This window comes from Dendropsophus ebraccatus, chromosome 2, assembly GCF_027789765.1.
Source record: "Dendropsophus ebraccatus isolate aDenEbr1 chromosome 2, aDenEbr1.pat, whole genome shotgun sequence".
In the NCBI taxonomy this organism is placed as follows: domain Eukaryota; kingdom Metazoa; phylum Chordata; class Amphibia; order Anura; family Hylidae; genus Dendropsophus; species Dendropsophus ebraccatus.
The window spans coordinates 161,146,779-161,167,634 of NC_091455.1; the positions used below are offsets into that span (position 1 = coordinate 161,146,779).

The 20,856-nt window shown below is 44.1% G+C and overlaps 1 protein-coding gene across 3 annotated transcripts in view; it reads left to right on the forward strand.

Moving 5' to 3' along the window:
* The window catches only part of OSBPL10 (oxysterol binding protein like 10), a 302,765-nt gene that overhangs the window by 94,926 nt on the left and 186,983 nt on the right, over positions 1–20,856 (forward strand). For all 3 annotated transcript variants that reach the window (XM_069958631.1, XM_069958632.1, XM_069958633.1), the window contains exon 2: positions 2,378–2,553. In XM_069958631.1, coding sequence (XP_069814732.1) covers positions 2,378–2,553 — 176 coding nt within the window. The remainder of the gene's footprint in view (positions 1–2,377; positions 2,554–20,856) is intronic.

The window sequence follows — 20,856 nt, forward strand, 5'->3', positions numbered from 1 at the left end:
GATAAGATGCCAGATGCAAAAGATCCAGCTTGCGGCATCTGGTGTCCCTATGTGTTCCCATCACAGACCCAGGCAGTGCCAGATCAACAGACATACATGAACAAGGTCTAACACAGATTGCTGTCAATGCTGGCTATAATAAAAAAAATAGTGTCAGATCGCACATTGCCTTGCATCTTGCTGCTTATGGGTCTGTGCAGTCAGAGGCTACTTAATTTTAGATGATTTTTATGTTAGGCTAATGTACGGGCATATATGTGTGTATATATGGACCCTGGAATGTCAGAACAGGTATAGCTTCAGATGCCTTACTAGCATTTGCCGTAATGCAGTCAACGGCGTGTACACCTTCATGTCTTATTTTGTATGCTCTGATCAGCATTGGGTTAAAGAGGATGTACCACCAGGTACATCCTCTTTAAGCTGAACCCACAGATCGAACGGCGCCGTCACGGGGAAGCTGGTGCCGCAGTCCCTCCCCTGTATGACGCGGCTCCTTAAGAATGAATTGAGCCGCGTCATACAGGGAAGAGAATTCCCTCCCACCAGGGGCACCCCGGCCTACCTCCAGTGCTCGAGCACCGGCCGGGTCCGGTGCATAGAACGGCGCCGTGCACAGGAAACGGGCCGCGGTATGAAAAACGGACCGCGGCACGGCTTCCCCGTGACAGCACTGTTTAATCCGTGGGTTCAGCTTAGAGGATGTACCTGGTGGTGCATCCTCTTTAAAGAGTAGAGATTGGTGTTTTCTATGATGCCCCATATTATTGTATTACAGCCATAGTTGACCTGCTCAATGCATAGGCACAGTAAGGATTTATTCACACAAGTAAAAAATACATCAGAAACTGCACCAATTTCTGCATCAGAATATATATAATTTCACAAGAAATAAATTGCATTGATTTAGACATTCATTAGGAACTTTTAAGCTCTTATCGAAATCAGCTGGAGTTTCCTGACACATCCAGCCACACTGACTGTAGTTTAGAGAAAGCTATGGTGCTGATAAGCTGACTGCCCAACTAACAAAGTGATTTGCTTAGGGCCCTATTACACGGGATGATTATTGCATGAAAACTCGTTATATCGTTTGAATTGAAATGATAATCGTCCTGTGTAATTGCAGGCAAAGATCGAAAAATCGTTTGTGTGTCATTGATCGTTGATTTAGATCTGGCCCTAAAATCATGGTTAATCGTTTGCTAATTATTCGCTGTAATTCCACATTTGTTCACTATTCATTAAGTGTAATTGCACATCATTCATTCTTTTACTGGGATCAGATCAATCGTGGTGACAGTCATAACTAACAACTATCGTTCTGTGTAACACGGTGAACGATTTCAGGTTGTTGATAAACAATCTTGTTTACGATCGTTTATCTTTAGTCATCAATAATTAAAAATCGCTTACTTACTGTAAATTACATACTCCTGGGAATGTTTTACTTGATTGGCATTTGAACAGTGCGTCCCGCTTGTCACTAGGCTGCCTCCTTACACTGGATTGACTTGGTCAGCATCGGTTAGGCACTGTCAGTTTGTGCACCTCTTTGATGAGCAGAATGGTAAAACCCGATTGTCAATTTATGCAAACACTTCTATGAGGAATAAGAGATAAATTATCTTATTTGGGTGCAAGTATTTGCAGGGGTCTGCAAAAAACCGGTTATGACAAATGAGATTGTGTGTTTAATGGGAACATCTTTGTGCAGATTAGTATTTGTTAATAGGTTCTATTTGCAAAACTTTGGAAAATGTTGGTCAATAGGACATTATTACGATATTGAAATAACCATTAAGGGTGCATTCACACGTACAGGATCCGCAGCAGATTTGATGGTGCAGATTTGATGCAGTGTTATCTTATTTAGATCAAATCTGCTGCGGATCCTCAGCAGAAAATCTGCTGCGATACGGTGGGTGTGAAGCTACCCTTAGAGTGCATTCACACGTACAGGATCCGCAGCAGATTTGATGGCCCAGATTACATTCAAAGCAAATCAGCAACTTTAAATCTGCTCCATCAAATCTGCTGTAGATCCTATACATGTGAACGCACCCTATGGGTGCATTCAGATGTGCAGCAGATTTGATGGTGCAGATTTGATTTGCTTTGACTGTCCAACTTCAAATCTGCACCCTAAAGTTTTTTTCTGAACAAAACTTACTTGTTCCCAGGATAGGGGACAAGTTAGAGATTGTGGGGGTCCGACCTCCATGCCCCTTCAGCGATCTCCAGACAGCCCACATACTGTAGATTATGTGGATTTTAAATGGTGAAATACTACTGTCTGTATCTCTCTGTTTTGCCCATGCAAGACCTTTATTATTTGTCCTATACAATAACACGTTCTCATGTTCTGGTTTTACAGATATTTTATATTGGACTTTGACTCTGGGGTTCTGCAATATTTCATCACTGAAGCTAGCAAAACCCAGAAGCCTCGAGGATTTTTGTCTCTTGCTGGGTCTGTGATTTCACCGAGTGATGAGGCCCCCTATATGATAGCTGTGTATTCTGCCGGTGGAGAAGTTTATAAGCTCAGAGGTAAGGTATACATCATACTGTGCAATTTTAGAACAAATGACTGCTCTTAGGAGCTATAGAACTGTATCCATGAATAAGGAATAAGCTAGATCATAAAACTTTAAGATAACATCTAATACATTCAGTATGTTATACTGTGCATTTGCTAGTATTAGCTGTTTCTTATATACTGAACACTGCTATATTTTGTGTAATGCAAATGATATCAGTAATGTTATTACTATTTGTATATATGTTTTCAGTAAAGCAAGGAAAGTACATAAAGGAGACAGGTAGCACACTACTTCACAAATACTATAAATCCACTTCAACCATAAGTCGGTAGGGATATGCAGATGGTTGGTTCAGACTACTGCTCCTACTAATACATCTGTGCCTTGTAGGAGCATAATTGCAATAAAGGCTGAAATTACCTCTAAATAGTAGCAATCAATGCTTTCCCTGCAGGCCACCCACTCCTAGGTCCAGACAACCCACCAGCAGCTGGTCAGTAGTTTATTATAGTATCTCCTCTGGTTTAAAAGAGATAACTATTGTGTCCAGGAGGTGGCAGCAGTGTGAAGCTGCCGCCCTCTGCTATTAAAACAACACAGTAGCCAGGACCAGGCAGTTCCACGTTGCTAGCAGAATAAGCAAGATGGTGGAGGAATGGATGGCTTTAGAATTTTTCCACCACCTGTAACCCGAAGATGCTGCTCTGTCTTCAGTGTACATAGACCGGTCACAATGTTCCTTAGGCTAATGCCTGTTTGTCTCCCTTATAGACAGCATCTTCTGTGGGATGATTATTCTATGTTCATTTGTATGTTTCTTGTCTTCCTAAATTTAACCACCTGGTAATATCACCCCACCCCCCACCCCTTGCATCACCTTTCTCACTTCTGCCACCCTCCGAATCCTACATTGTGCCCTGCCACCTTTTGTACCCCCATAAACAATCGGACTCCTGCCATATAATTTTTCCATGTCCCTCTCTTCCGGTATAGCCTCCTTTTTGTCAGTAATTAAAAAAAGAAATCCTGCACATACAGAAATATTAGACTGCATTGACCAGGGAGGTTTATACCACATTGTAGACTGGCCAGGGGCAGTAATTACACTGGCCTGTGGACTGCCCAGGAGCAGCGCTTATACTAAGCTCTGCACTGACCAGGGGCAGACTTTACACTAGACTGTGCACTGACTGGGGGCAACATTTAGTTTTCTGTAGACTTGTCACTGTAATCCCACTGCCATCGATAACTTGGTGAACTGGATTTAATATGTATGTATTCTAAACCAATAAATATATTATTATTTAATAAATAAGCTGTCTTGTGTGTATGTACATGCAAGTTTTATCTCTGATTTATCCTTATCCTGGAGCTAGTGAGTGTGGACATCTGATGTCTTCCCTGCACTGCACACACCTATATATCTATAGCACATCCTAGAAATCAGCAGCATGGAGGACATTATAGAGAAATACCAAGCAGTGTATGTTTCTCACTTAAGCTATATCCTTTTCCTCCCTCCCCTCTCCATAGATTTTTATAGGCATTAAGCAAGATGATTTGTCAGAACCTGATAGGTGGAGAAAGAAGCATTTTCCTCTAATAAATACTAAGAAATATAACTTTTTTTTTTTTTTTTTTCATATTTCCTTGATTTATGCAAAGTTGAAAAAAATGTATAGTGACCACTTAACTGGGCACTGTCATTTAGAGAATTTTTTCTCTATGTCTCAAGCACATGTCAAAGTTTTGATGGCTTGGGGTCCTACTGCTGAAACCCCGCCGATCAGGAGAACAAGCTAGGTTCGCCGAGATCTCCATCCAGCAGCTCCATTATAAGTCTATGAGTGGATGCACAGAGATGATTAACAGCAGGAAAGTGCACTGCTGTGTGCTTTTTCCCACTTGTTCTCCTTATCGGTGGGGGTCTCAGTACATCAAATATATTGAAGTATTATAGCTCTCTGTTCATTGTACATTTGTACGCTTCTATGTTGGATAAGGTTTATTTTGTTGCTCTGGACGTTGACCTGTTTTAATGAATGGACCTTTTCTCCTGCTTTTTTTTTGGTTGTTATGATAGATTGTGTATCTGTCTCCACTTACTGGATGCAATGTTTAGGTATAGATATGCAAGCCAGTGCACCTTCTAGCTCCCCAGAGAGATGTAATTTTGCCTGGCACAGTCTAGGCTTTCATATGCTCATGGTAGAAAGAGCTGTATTCCTACTCTCTTGTCTCCATTAACTTCTGGAAGGCATCCCACTGTCACAGTGACTGATTATTAAGTTATTAAGGAACCTAAAGCTTCTTCTGGTTATGAGGAAAGTCTGTTGTGCCAAGAACTTACATTTCTTTAATGTTTATATTCTTGGTAGAAAAAGTAAAATCACATCTTCTATGTAGATTATTTTGCTGTTAATTAAAATCCTTTCTGATCAGAAAAAATGTTAACACTTTAAGGCACAAGGGTCATTAATGTATTTTGTAATAATGCATTGTAACGGTGAGACAACCATCCATGTAATATATCTGCTGTGGTCTTGTGCTTCTCTCATAGAGATCAATGCTGTGTATATACACAGCAAAGATAGATTACATCGGTCATAAATTGCTTTGGCCTGCTGCAGGCCCCAGCAATCTATTGCTGAGCCGGGATCAGCGTCATCGTGACGCTGAGTCCCGGCACGGGCAGAAGACCGCGGGGGGGAGATCCGACCCACTAGACACCGGGATGTGAAGTGTAAAGCACTTCAATGCAGCTGTCAGGGACCCGCCCCGGTAGGCTCTGTCACATATACTCACAGCAGCTGATTTCTGTCCTCCGGCTTCATTCTGGTTCCGAGGCGCCGTTCAAATCCGGCGCGAACTCACATCCGCCTCTGCAGTGACTCCTTTTCTCTGTCTTGTAATTTAATGCCGGAAGTCATGCACTTCTATAGAGAATGCATTGAAGTGCATAAGATCCGGCGTATAATCACAGGACAGAGAAAAGGAGTCATTGCAGAGGCGGATGTGAGTGCGTGCCGGATTTGAACGGTGCCGCAGGACCGTAACGAAGCCGTGCTGCGGGACCCCGATCAGTTGCCGTGAGTATACGTGACAGAGCCTACCGGGGGGGGGGGGGGGGGGCAATAATAATTTTTTGTAAACTGCTTCTTTAAACCCCTGCGTGCATCCGCATCCCAATTCACTATTGCGCACAATGGAAAGTGCAGCCGGAGCCGCACTCTTCATTGTGTGCACTGTCAGGGTTGTGCGGTCGCTATTCAGTGAATAGCGGCCGCACAAAACTCACAAGTTAGGTTTTTGTTGCATCCACTTTTAATCCCGTCCGGAGTGTATACTATGGGGGAGATTTAGCAGACATGGTTTAAAGTTAAACTGGCCACTTTCTTCCAGAGACAGCCCCACTCTTGTCTCTACCTTGGGTGGGGTTTTGCTGCTCAGTTCCATTGAAGTGAATGGAGCTTAATTGCAAACCGCACTTGAACTGGAGACAAGAGTTGTTTTGTCTCTGGAAGAAAGTGGCCATGTTTTTGTAGTGCTGGATAACCCCTTTAAGGTATGTCTCCTAATCTTCATCCTCTGCACCATTCTTGTGCAGTAATCTATGGAATCCTATGTAATCTTGTGAACGGTAACTGTTTGGAACACTGCCTCGCCCCCAGAGTGCTGATCTGGGTAACTAGGTTGAAGGTAAGAGTCATGCCTTCATCCTCAGCACCCCGTGCACAATAGGGAGCTACTGTATGAACAGGTTAGATTTGTGTAACCCGCTGATAGTTCCCCTTTAAATAAGCAAACAAAATCTAAATTGATCACACGCCTCATCTAAATTTCTAAACTCAGAATATCCAGATTGAAGCATTATAGCTAGAAACGGAGAATGACAATTAGAGCCATCTACATTTTGGACTTGTTTGGTCCGTCTGTAATTTTCCAAAGCTTTCATGGTGCCTATTAAGTGTCAAACAAGATGATGTTTAGCCTTCGGTACCATCTCCTAATGTGCTAGTTTGTGGTTGGCTAAACCTTCCTGAATATTGTGACAGTAACAGTCTTTTATGAAATAACAAAAATGAGACCATGCAGGGCAAATGACATTTGGAAATTAAGTTTTGTCAAGCAGAACACAAATCTCAGCACCTAGCAAGAAATGAGTGGAGCTTGGGATTTGTGGAGCTCCAAATTACATTTTAGAGAAGACAAGTCACGTGTGGGATATTTTTTATCCTAATGTAGAATTATAAACAACTCTATCATTTATTTCAATTAAAAATATAACAGGTTAACATCTGTGTTATACAGTAGTATGGGAGAATGCTAGAATTTAGAATCTATCCCATCTAATCTATTGAACCGGATAGACTCTTCGCTCTGTAAAGAAACACATCAAGCAGTTTTTAACATCAAAAAGTTAATTCCCCTCCTTCCCATCTGTATAGTCTCACCTCTTGCTACCTTAAGCACGGTGGCACCCTACCTTAAGCTTGGTGTAGTTTTAGTTGGACTGAAAATGTTGTTACCAAGGTATTTGTCACAGATACAGATGAATTCGGGAAAGGACGGGGTCAGCATGTCGTGTCTCATTGGTTCTATTAGGGCTGGGCGGTATACCGGGAAAATACTGATACCGTCCATGGCGTCGGTTAACCGACCTCAACTCTGCCAGGGATGTCGGCGTGTCAGAGCCAGGCAGGATGTGGCTGCAGCTGATCGAATGAGAGGAGTCTTATCCGAGGCCCGAGACAGGAGGGGGATCACTGAGCACAGACACTATAGCCCAGGGATCTGGCTTATCTCCCTCCCGGGCCCCAAGATGCGGACACTGAGCCGGTGGAGCCCCGTGGCCGAGTGCAGCCTCGGAATGTCTAGTGTCCTGCACTTCCCGGGCAGTGAACGAGGCACAGAGCAGAGGTCTGCAGGCTGAGGACCGGACTGCTGCTCGGGTGACAGCGCTGCCCCATCCCCCTCCTGTCACTGCCGGACCCATCCTCTCAAACAGGGAAATTGCTCGGGGCCCCCTTCTATCCCCCCTCCCTGTGACTGAGGAGCAGCAGCCTTCAGGAGGTAAACTTACTACTGTGCTGCCGTCCACACAGCCCTCCCCCGTCACTCATAGCCGGCACCGGTCTCCAGGAGGCACACTCTGCCGGGTTGTAGATCCTCCCATTGTGTCCAGGGAAAGGGACAGTGTCTGTGTAGCAGCATGTTAGTGCACGGAGGAGCCGCTTTCTTGTTTAGTTTCCCTGCCGTGCTCTGTCTCTTATCACTGACACCAGAGGCTAAAGGAGAGAGCGGTTTCTTCATCTACACTCAGGCTCTGGCTGTCCCTGGAATAGCAGAGTTGTCTCAGTTCATGGACACATGTAACACTGGCTGTCCCTGGAATAGCAGAGTTGTCTCAGTTCATGGACACATGTAACAATGGCTGTGCCTGGAATAGCAGAGCTGTCTCAGTTCCTAGTCACCACATGTAACACTGGATGTCCCTGGAATAGCAGAGTTGTCTCAGTTCATCTAGCTCTAGCTATCTCTTCAGTTCCTAGTCACCACATGTAACTCGCTGGAAGGAAGGGAGACTGGTCTTTGTATATACACACATGAGGAAGGGGGGCAGTCTCCCTTCCTCCTGTGTGTACATAGTGTGTATATATAGAGACTTGTCCCTTCCTGTGTGTATGTAGCTGTATAACGCTGCTGAGACCCCTAATAATGACAAATAATAGTCACAATAGACTAAATACACAGCCTTAAGTTGCTGCTCAGTAAGTTACTGTTTATTTTTTTACTTTTTAGGGTACAAACATACACACACCGTATACGCAGCGTATTTACTGCTGCGATATGCAGCAGATTAGATCTAAATAACTGAACACCGCATCAAATCTGCACCACCAAATCTGCTGCAGATCTGCTGCGTGTACGGTGTGTGTGTTTGTACCCTTAGAAAGAAAATATCCCCAATTTGGCACATACAAGTGGGTGTGGCTTGCAAAAAAGAGGGTGTAGCTTACAAAGGGGCGTGTCATAGTTATCGTTCAATCATCTTTACCGCAGCTACATGTGCGATAAACCGCGATATTGATTTAGGCCAATATCGCCCAGCCCTAGGTTCTATATTGGTGGGCCCCAAGGATCATTTCCTCTGGTGGGCCCCAGGTACCCCAGTCCGACACTGCGTAGCGTGAAATCTGCTGCATTGCGGTAATGTGAAACTAGCCTTGGGGTGCGTTCACACTTAATGGATCCGCAGCGGATTTCTCCCGCTGAGAGTATGTCAGCGACCCACCCCGTTAACCCCCCTGTGTGGAAGCGTATACATCACTTTCTCCACGCTCCGGCTTGCTTCGGGGGTTCCCGGCACGTCCCGCATGGCCAATCAGCAAGCGGCCTTGCCGCAGCGCACTGATTGGGTGAGACGTGAAGACGCCAGGCCCAAAGCAAGCTGGAGCGTGGAGAAGGTGATGTATACGCTCCCGCAGCGGGGGGGGGGGGGGGGGGGGGGTTAACTGGGCGAGCTGCTGACATACAGCGGGATGTCCATCTCGCTGCGAGTTTGTTTGTCCATAGAGTGTACAGGGCAGAGATATGCAGCGGATCTGCTATGGATCTGTTAAGCGTGAACACACCCTTAAGGTTAACAGTACAAAGAACCCCAATAAGAACATTGTTGATATTTCCAGATTTGTAAATGCCTAACCTATTCCAATGTATTCTTGCTTGTTATAAATTAGCCAATATACCTTCTGTACCCCACTGATCAAAACTTTTTATGTCTTTGACATGTCAAAGGTTTTTTTTGGAAAGATGCTTACATTTTAAGCAAACCGTTCCCTATATGCATCTAGCTTGTGCCAAGATCCATTAAATTGGTCACTTTAGAAAACGTACAGCCCCAAACAGTATTTTATACCCAAAGGCTATGTTAACACACTGTTCAAGTTGAGTGGATAGCCGTCATTTAATGGCAAATAATGGATGTCATTTCAAACCAACGGCCGTTGTTTTAAAACTACGGCTGTTATGTGGTGGTAAATGGTGGCCATCCAGTGTATGAACATAGACTCTCTGTGTTCTCAATCCACTTCGGGTTTTGGTTGCAAGATATTGAGCAAAAATACTGTGTGGGAACATAGACTAAAGTTGTTGTTTTTTTTCAGTTCTCAGAGAGAATGCAAACGCGAGGAGTCTGGCCTAAAATATCTGCTACCCTCCCTCTTCTACCACTGTATTATAATAAATAGTGCCTGAATATCTAGATTCCCTTCCACTGCTGCTTGTTAAAATGTACAGTATTCTTTTCTCCCTGGTATTTACTTCTCTTTTTTTTTTTTTTTTTTTTTTTTTTTTCTTCTTCTTTATGCATTGCTATAAAGTTAGTTGAGCTCAACAGTCATCTCTACTAGTCTTATCTCATATTTTCACTTGGATCTGACACTTCTTAATTTCTGGCTTCTATATTCTCATTTTCTGAAAAAAAAAAAGTGTGTACAGCAAAAAGAGCAGCGCTTATCTGGTAAAATAAGCAGTGTCCTCCTTGCGCAGTCTTTGAAACAAGCTGCTATTATTTAAAAAGTCAAAAGTTCTGAAAGCCTTCCGTTTCTATAGAAAATAAACTAATGATTCTCCCATCTGGGTTGATAAAAAAGAGCGTGCTCTCCATCTGCCTAAAGCCTATTATACAATAATAGGTTCCCTGATACGATTGATTGCTAGCTTCTTTTCATCTAAAAAAAAGGATTGGCCAAAAAGCTTCACTACTTAAAAGGGTTTTTTCCGGTGTATGTGTGTGTGTTTTTTTTTTTTAATTCTTTAAAGTTTGCCAGGTGAGATGTAAAAAAAACATTCTGGATTATGATGCAGAGCACTACAGCTTTGCTGATTCGGGTAGGGTAGAACTCTGGCTGTTTGGGAGCTCACAATTCAGTATGATCCAGGAGACTTGGTTTGTTCACACAGAGACCGTGGCGTAGCTACCATTAAGGCAGGGAAGGTGACTGCTATGGGGCCCCTGCAGGAAGGGGGCCCGAGGAAGCCTGCTCTGCCTTCATGGTAGGTACTGTATGCCACTGACAGCCGCTCCCAGGGGTCCAGAGAGGAAGAGGGATCCGTCATTGCACTGTTCAGCCCCCTCACTGTAGTGCCGGGTGAGCGGGCTGAACATCAAAAGGAACAGGACCTGTCAGGTCCTGCACAGCGCAGGAGAGGGATGAAGGAGCTTATGATCACATGACCCAAAGGTCCTCAATACTTCTATGTGAAGATCAGTCCGGACTACAGGAGGGGGGGGGAGGAGCCTGGGAGCTGTAAGTGCTGTGTATGTGTGTCAGTGAGTGCACATATGTATCTATGGGTATATATGTATTTGTTAGTATGTGTATGTATCTGTGGCTATATATATATATATATAGTCTGTAACACTGGTGTATATGTGTTTGTGTATGTCAGTAGTGTCTCAAGTAACAAGTTTGCTCCCAAAGATGTTCTGCAGCAGCTTCTATTAATGCTGGGCTCTAATAAAAGAACCCACCATTAATATCTGCTGCATTTTCTTTTATTTCTGGTTGAATATTCCTTATTACACTGAGATTATTTCCCTGTGTACAGTCTACTCATGGTATATACATCAGCACTAGTGTAATCACATTACAGCGTATATATGTGTGTATGTCAGTGGCGTATCTGTATATATGTTATTGGTGCCTGTGTGTGTATATATACACTCACCGGCCACTTTATTAGGTACACCATGCTAGTAACGGGTTGGACCCCCTTTTGCCTTCAGAACTGCCTCAATTCTTCGTGGCATAGATTCAACAAGGTGCTGGACGCATTCCTCAGAGATTTTGGTCCATATTGACATGATGGCATCACACAGTTGCCGCAGATTTGTCGGCTGCACATCCATGATGCGAATCTCCCTTTCCACCACATCCCAAAGCTGCTCTATTAGATTGAGATCTGTTGACTGTGGAGGCCATTGGAGTACAGTGAACTCATTGTCATGTTCAAGAAACCAGTCTGAGATGATTCTAGCTTTATGACATGGCGCATTATCCTGCTGAAAGTAGCCATCAGATGTTGGGTACATTGTGGTCATAAAGGGATGGACATGGTCAGCAACAATACTCAGGTAGGCTGTGGCGTTGCAACGATGCTCAATTGGTACCAAGGGGCCCAAAGAGTGCCAAGAAAATATTCCCCACACCATGACACAACCACCACCAGCCTGAACCGTTGATACAAGGCAGGATGGATCCATGCTTTCATGTTGTTGACGCCAAATTCTGACCCTACCATCCGAATGTCGCAGCAGAAATCGAGACTCATCAGACCAGGCAACGTTTTTCCAATCTTCTACTGTCCAATTTCGATGAGTTTGTGCAAATTGTAGCCTCAGTTTCCTGTTCTTAGCTGAAAGGAGTGGCACCCGGTGTGGTCTTCTGCTGCTGTAGCCCATCTGCCTCAAAGTTCAACGTACTGTGCGTTCAGAGATGCTCTTCTGCCTACCTTGGTTGTAACGGTTGGCTATTTGAGTCACTGTTGCCTTTCTATCAGCTCGAACCAGTCTGCCCATTCTCCTCTGACCTCTGGCATCAACAAGGCATTTCCGCCCACAGAACTGCCGCTCACTGGATGTTTTTTCTTTTTCGGACCATTTTCTGTAAACCCTAGAGATGGTTGTGCGTGAAAATCCCAGTAGATCAGCAGTTTCTGAAATACTCAGACCAGCCCTTCTGGCACCAACAACCATGCCACGTTCAAAGGCACTCAAATCACCTTTCTTCCCCATACTGATGCTCGGTTTGAACTACAGGAGATTGTCTTGACCATGTCTACATGCCATGTGATTGGCTGATTAGAAATTAAGTGGTAACGTGCAGTTGGACAGGTGTACCTAATAAAGTGGCCGGTGAGTGTATATGTGTGTCATTGTCTCCTGTTTGGCAGTGGGGTGGGGTGGAGGAGCGTACAGGATTCATGGGGCCCCGTACAGTTTTATTGCTATGGGGCCCCATGAATCCTAGCTACGCCTCTGAGAGATTTATCTGACAGATTTTTTTTTAAGCCAGGAACAGACTATAAACAGAGAATAGGTCATAAAGGAAAGACTGAGATTTTTCCTCTTTTCAAATCCATTCCTGGCTTTAACCCCTTCACATCAGCAATCTGTATATATACGTTCCTACTGCACATAATCCGTGCAGTAGGAATGTACATAAATGTTCATGACCGAGGAGCTGTAGATGTGTGCAGGACCGCTGCAGTGAGAGTGCAGCGTAATGACAGGCTGCACTCTCCCAGGAGCCCAGCATAATGACAGGCAGCTGTGATCCCAGAGCTGCTTGTCATTAACCCCTTAAACGCCGCAATCTATAGCGATCGCGGCATTTAAGGTACTCGGCGACAGGACAAGCTCCTGTCACTGAGTGATCTGGACCCCCGCAGCCATGCTGCAGGGGTCCCAATCACCTGTACCGATTGGCAGGGGGAATCTACTTACCTCCGTCCGTTTGGATCAGCGATCTATGAATAGAATCTGCTCTCAGGCAGGCGCTATGCATAGATCACCAATAACACTGATCTATGATATGCTATGGCATAGCATAGATCAGTATATGCAATCTTTGTATTGCATGTTTTAAAGTGGAAAAAAAAGTGTAATAAAGTTTTTAAAAGTATAAGAAAAACCCTTATAATCCCTCCCCCCAATAAAAGTTTATTGTACCTCCTTGCCAATTATGAAAATACAAATATTAAAAAAGTAAATAAATATATTATATATCATACCGTACAGAATTGTCCAATCTTTTAAAATATAATATTGTTCCTGCATGGTGTAGAGAATAAACGAAAAAACAAAACACCAGGATTCCTTATTTTTTAAAAAAATTATATATCAGAAAAAATGAATAAAAAGCGATAATGTTTTTTTACACCAATATGATATTAATAAAAACTAGAGATTATGGTGCAAAAAATGACACCCCAACCAGCCCTGTAGGTAGAAAAATAAAAGCTCTTAGAAGGCAGGGAGGAACATTGCATTAATTTGATCCGGGCATCAGTTGGCTCGGTCTTGAAGGGGTTAATAATCTGTCAGAGAAATCTCTCTGTGTAAACGCACTACAAGGATGTGTTCAGTCTGTGTAATGTGACCAGCACACTGTCGTGTCCATGTGGCTTAGAAACCATAACACCTTCATTTTCCATTTGAGGGTTTGTTTGTTGCCACTTGTTACTATAAAATATTTTGTATAAGACTGGCTTTACACTACGTTTAGGCAATCTGCTTTTTTTAATCCATTTTTGCAAAAAAACTGAAGGAAAAATGGATGCAATTGACTTCCATTATAAAAAAAAGGCTCAAAATGGATCTTTTTTTTTTTTTTTTTTCGTACACAAAAATGTAGTCAACCTCCTTTTTGGGTCTGTTAAGACTTGTGTTCTCTTACGCCAGTCTTGATAAATTTCCCCCAGACATTCTTCTTGCAGGTCCCCTGTTAGCTCTGATCTACCTTGACAACAGAATCAGACGCCTATAGAGAATGAATGCGGAGTCCGATGCTCCATCATTCTCTATGGGCATGGCTCATCTATCAGCGCGCTGGGCTTCGGGCGCTGATATCTCCGTGACCCGACCGGCTCAGGAAGCGGGACCCGGCGGGATCACGTGAGTATAGGGGGATCTAACGGGGGGTCCGGAGCCTGTCACCCCGGCACGGGGGGTGACAGGTCCTCTTTAAAGGGGAACTATCAGCAGGTAAGACATATCTAACCTGCTGATAGCCCCCTAATGCGCATGTGGTGCAGAGGGGAAAGGTATGTAGCTTACCTTCCTCCTTGTCGCCATTCCTGTGCAGTTAGTAGTTCACGGCCAGGACCTGTGCACAGTTAGGAGCACTGCCCCGCCCCATTGCACTGATCTGTCCCGCTCCATTATGATTAGAAGGAGCAGGATGGCACAGTGCGAAAGAAGTGTGGCAGTACTCCTAATGGTGCTCTGGGCCATGGATTCAACTACTAACTGCACAGGAACGGAGACCAGGAGGAAGGTAAGAGACATACCTTCCTCCTCTGCGCCCCATGCGCATTAGGGGGCTATCAGCAGGTTGGATTAGTCTTCCCTTTAAAAAAGACAAGGGCACTCCCTTTGGAAAAAAACATGGTTCAGTCTCCAGAGGTGACAAGCTTTCTTTATCTCCTTTTGTATAACGTTAGCTATACCCTATCCCGTTCGTTTTTTGTTTTTTTTTATGTACTGTGTAGCAATTTCAATACTGTGATCTCCTTATCTCCAAAGCTATATTTATGGAAGGTCCATTGGATCTGGGAGAATTGCACAGTGCATCCAGGAAATTAAACATGTTCAAACAAAGCAGAGTAGCGCATAAAGTATAGAATTTATCTAAATGCACCTTGATAAAATGTGCATTACTCATTGTGTAGCTAGTAACACTAAGATATTGATGTAGAATTAAGCCTGGATCATCAAAACTAATAGGAGCAAAGCAAGCTGACTTTATCTTGATTGTCTTACAAGGGTACATAGGAGCTTAGTGAAGGCACTTTGTTGAAGAATGCATATATCAATAATGAGAAGATAACATAGCTTAGTGATAAGCTCTGCTAGCGGTTAGAAACAATAGCTGCATGTATCCTATTGGAAAGTACTATATCTTACCATTAACAACAGTAACAAATGATTAAACATGTTTGCTAATAAATTACTCTTCAAGCCAAATATCACGTAAAACCCCTAGGTTATACTCAGCATGTTATAGGAGTTACAGTATAGCTTCTCTTGGGAGTCTACGCTGGCTTTCTTTTATCAGCTTTTAAAAAGGTACCCTGCAGGAGAAAATGGTATTGAAATAACAGGTGTCAGAAAGTTATACTTATTTGTGCATGAATTCTATTAAAAATCTCAAGTCTTCCAGTACTTATTAGCAGCTGTATGTCCTACAGAAAGTGGTGTTTTCTTTCTAGTATGACACAGTACTCTCTGCTGCCACTGACTGGAATTGACAGGAACTGTCCAGAGCAGTAGCAAATCCCTACATAAAACCTCTCCTGCTTTTACAGTTCCTGTCACGGACAAAGGTGGCAGCAGAGAGCACTGTCAGACTTGAAAGAATACACCACTTCCTGCAGGACATACAGCAGCCTATTATTACTGGACAGCTTGGGATTTTTAAATAGAAGTATTTTACAAATCTGTATAACTTTCTGACACCAGATTATTTTTTTCCTTTAGAGTACCCTTTTAAGTGACTATAAAAAGGTGGCTAAAGGCATCATAACTGTATTTTAGCTGTTAGTATTTGGAGCAAGCTGTAGGGCAAGTTTATTTAGAGGACTTTTATGGTCAGTGCAAATGTTGTTCTCTTCCAACAAAGTCTTTCTGACTTGCAAGTAAAGAGTACCTGTCACAAACAATAACTGTTGGCATGTCATCAAAAGTTATTGATCTTATGAGTAGAGATGAGTGAGCCGGGCTGAGGTTTGGGTACGTATGAACCTGAACCATTGGCATATGAATCCCGCTGTGTGCCTGCTCCATGGAGAAGGTGGAGACAGCCCGAGTGCCGCCTAGAAAACAGGGATACAGCCTAGGTCATACTGAATGTTACTGATTTTTATTATTTCTTTGTTAGACTAATTAAGGGGGATGATTATATTGCTGTGATGGACTAAACACAACAGTGTAATATGTGAATAATACTACATAATACTGCTCTTCCCCAGATTAGCCCATGTTACTTTCAACTGTCAAAGTTAAAGGGAATCTGTCAGCTCCTGGGCCCTACCTAAGGTGCTGGCAATGTGCTGTAGCTGGCAGTCCCCTAGTGAGCATGGTGCCTTTTTGGTAATTTTCCGTGCAGCGGATTATGTACAATCTTATGTCTCCTACTGTACTAAAGAGTCATAGAGCAGTTGTTTGTGCCACACTCTGGCATGCATCCTCCACCCATTTCATGAATAATCAATGCTGCCTGGCCTCCTGCTTGCTCAGCTGTCAGATTGCAGATCAGTCCTCTGTAGGAAGCTTGTCTGAAAGAGACACTCAGGTATAACTGCCAGCAGTTCATTCTCTGGTTCAAATCCCCTGATGGAAATTAAATAGATTTTTTTTTCTCATTATTGTTTCATTTTTAGGGCTATGTTCACACACAGTATTTTTGCTCAGTGTTTTGCAACAAAAACCAGGAGTGAATTGAGGACACAGAAAGGCTATGTTCTCACACTGTCGAAATTTAGCGGATGGCTGTCATTTAATGGCAAATATTGCACGTTGTTTTATATTTAAATGTTTTTATTAAATTTTGCACACAAACAATGGTTGATAACAGTCAACAGTCTGCAACATGAGCACTTGGCTGATATAGACGCCAAACAACACTAGCAAATCAGAGTGTATTATAGCATATTTATGGTGTCCTTCAGAACTTTTTCCTCCAGCTTCTAATGCAGTGGTCGTGTCTACTGGTCGCGTTGCGGAAAGTAGAGCCAGTAGGGATAGATACATGATAAGTGTCCGCTGGCATTGTGATATAATAAAAGAAAGGAACCAAGTGCGCAATAAGTATGAGCAACCAAAATACAAACAAATAACAAACTTAAACTTTTCTGAAGCTTTTTAAAGAGAAGTGAGAATGAAACCAGACTCTCCGGTTCACACTGTGGGCGTGGGACTCTCCGGCTACCCCAGGTCTACAGGCGGATCTTCAGTCAAAATCCTTTTTTGGTACCATGTGGTCAGACAGAAGCACTCCTGTATGGACTGTCGTACCGACGGGGGCAACAGGGCAATGTAACTCTCCCAGCACTCGAAAAACCTTTCAACCTGAGTTTCCTTTCTCTGTGAGGCTTCCACCCAATCCATTCTCATTATGAAAGATAATTTCTCAAGGAATAGCTTGAATGGAGGGGGGGTTGTATGATTCCAGGTGTGAAGTATAGTTTTGGTGCCTGCAGCAGACAGCATATATAACAGTTTCCTACCACCCACAGAGCAAGAAAAATCCTGGGAGTCCACATAGCCAAAAATGGCCCAGATCGGACCTAAGGGGATATAATTGACTAAGTGTGTGGTGGCAAAAGTGTGAACCCTATTCCAAAATGAGCGAATAACTGGACACTCCCATAGGCAGTGAAATATACCCGCTCCTCCCGCTTGGCATCTAAAGCAGCTATCAGTATTATATATGCCCATTTTGTATCCTCTGGTCGGGGATATGTAAGATCTATGGAACAATTGCAACTGCATCTCCAAATATCGGCTAGAGGGTAAGTATCTAAGACTACGCCCATGGGCTTTCTGGAGAATGGAGAGTGTCAACTCTGGAATGTCCCTCAGCCATTTAGTCAGCGTTGCTGTGGATTGGGCGTGGTCAAGGGTGGGGTATACAAACTTATAGTAATATGATATATGACCTCGCATGGTGGGCGGATGTGCGAGGGCCTTCTTCACCCCCGGGGACCATTCAGTTGGACTCATGGCTGCTAATACTTTGGATATGTAACTATGGGCTTGTAAGTAGGAGAAGAAGGGTATGTTGATGTGTGGGAACTGCGTGGTAAGGTCCGCCAGAGTGAGTACAGTGTGTTTGTCTGGATGTAAGAACTGGCACACATGGCCAAGTCCCGCCGCGTGCCAACGGTGGAAGTCTCTATGTGGCGAGCCATCTTGGAAGTCCGGATTGTGTATGAGGGAGAGGAATGGGGAGTAATGTGGGTGGAGCCCTCTTATTTGTCTCATTTTTTGCCATGCTCTCCAAGTGGGCATCAGTAACGTATTAAGTCTGTAGGGCTCAGGTATGTTGTGGTAAGATAGATGGAGAAAGTTAGTTAGGGAGAGTCGGGAGAGGAATTGTTGGTCTCGTTTAGGATCCGTGAAGTGGTTAGTGTGATATATCCAGTCTATGGCGATGCGCATAAGGGAGGCAATATTATAAGCCCGAACATCCGGGAAATTCAGCCCACCGTTAAGTTTGGGCTGTTTCAGGAGGTGAAACGGGATTCTAGGCCTACCACCCTTCCATATGAAGGTGCGATAGAGGTAATTGATTTTGTTTTCGTCTTTGGGACGTAAATAGATGGGGAGAGAGTGTAAGAGGTATAGAAGTCGTGGGAATTCTATCATTTTTAAGAGGTGGGCCCTACCTACGTAAGACAGCGGGAGATGGCGCCATTTTGATACTGCTGCTTCCAAAGAGGAGATATATGGTTTAACATTAGCTCTGTAGAGGTGGGTGGGGTGTTTAGGTAGGGTGACCCCCAGGTAAGTTATCTCTGAGGAGCACCAGCGAAATGGGAAAGCATGTGTCCAGCGTGGGCGAGAGGGACCTCGGAGGAGTAGGGCTTCAGATTTATCTAGGTTCATGTGATATCCCGAGAGCGCGCCCAGGGTTTGTAAGTCCTCCAACAAAGGAGGGAGTGAGGACATGGGGTTTGTAATTATCAGGAGGATATCGTCTGCGAATGCTGTCATGGTGATATCACGACAGAAGGATGGGGATGAGTCGGTGGGCAGAATAGGGGAGAGGTGGTGGAGCAGCGGGTCAAGGGACAGGTTGAAAAGTAGGGGAGAAAGGGGGCAGCCTTGCCTGGTGCCCGTGAAGATGTCGAAAGAGGGGGTGTTTAGTCCGTTGATTGTCAGTTTAGAATTTGCATCCGTCTGTGAGTAAGTCACGAAGTTGGAGAACGTGGGTCCGAATTGTCTCCGTCTAAGGGTGGAATGGAGAAATGGCCAAGAGACCTTATCAAAGGCTTTCTCCGCATCTAAGCTGAGCGCCATAGTCAGGGGAGAAGAGGGGTCGTGAGCCTCCACCAGGCAGGAGATGGCCGTCCGGATGTTTTTGACTGCCTGTCTATTTCTGATAAAGCCTCTTTGGAAGGGATGTATAAGGGAGGGGAGAATTTGTTGTAAACGGTCGGCTAAGATTTTTGCTAGGAATTTGTAGTCACTGTTTAACAGTGTGATAGGGCGGTATGATTGGGGTAATTGTGGGTCTCTGCCTGGCTTCGGAAACAAAATCGTCCTGGAATCCAGGAAGAGGTCCACCTGGGCGTTGCGGATGAATATATCGTTGTATAAACGAGTAAGATATGGGATCAGGTCAATTTGCAGTGATTTGTAATATTCATTACTGAAGCCATCAGGGCCTGGTGTTTTGTTATTGGGGGATGATTTAATAGCGGCCACCACTTCCGCTTCTGTTATCTCCGCACTGAGCATTGACTGTTGGTCTTCTGTAAGAGAAGGTAACGTCAATGTGTCTAGGAAAGAGTCAATTTTGTGGGGGTCCGTGGGGCTAGCTCTATATAAATCTTCGAAGTAGTTGTAAAGGATGTCGCTTATGTCTCCGGTTTTCGTCAGTAACGTATTAGTCACAGGGTCACGTATGGATAAAATCGGTGTGAATTTATTTTTGGGGGAGGTTAATCGGGCCAACAGACGTCCGGATTTGTTTGCCTGCCGGTAGTATCTATTCTGATCGGTCCTCACTAGCCAGACTGCCTGTCCCTGGATAAAGGCGTCTAGATTTTGTTGTGTTTCAATAGTCAGTTTTTTGGTAAGGGAAGAAGGGTGGCGTGCGTGGTTCCGCTGGGCCTGCAGTAAAGCATGATAAAGGGATTGATATTTCTGATGGGCGCGTTTGCGGTTTAAGGATATGTAGCTTATAATATGACCCCTGACCACGGCCTTGGAGGCAGCCCACAGAAGGGGCAGATCATCTATATGATCAAGATTATCATCAATGAAGTTTGCCCAAGTCATTTTCATATAGTCATGGAAATCTTCGGATTGCGTTAAGTAGGTGGGGTACCTCCAGAACCTGGTCCGGGTAGAGGGGGTAAGGCCCTGCAAGGTCAGAGTGATCGGAGCATGATCAGAGATAGTAATGGCGTGAAGCGCACCAGGGGAGATGAAGTCCATAAGGGAGAAGGAAGTGAGGAAGTAATCTATACGGGAGAAACTGTCGTGGGCAGAGGAGTAGAATGTGTATTCTCGTGAAGTAGGGTTAGATAGACGCCACGGGTCATATAGGGAAAGGGATTCGATAAGATGTAGCAGGTCTCTGGCTGAGGGGGGTATCGTCCGCTGGTCTGATGTTTTATCTATAGTCGGGTTTAGGGTCGTATTAAAGTCACCCCCAAGTATAAGATTTGTATAGGAACCCTGGAGTAAGAAGGAGTGCAGTTTGGAAAAAAAGGCAGTATTAGAATTGTTGGGGGCGTATATGTTCAATAGTGTATATTGTGTGCCGTTCAGTCTGACCACCAGCAGTAGGTATCT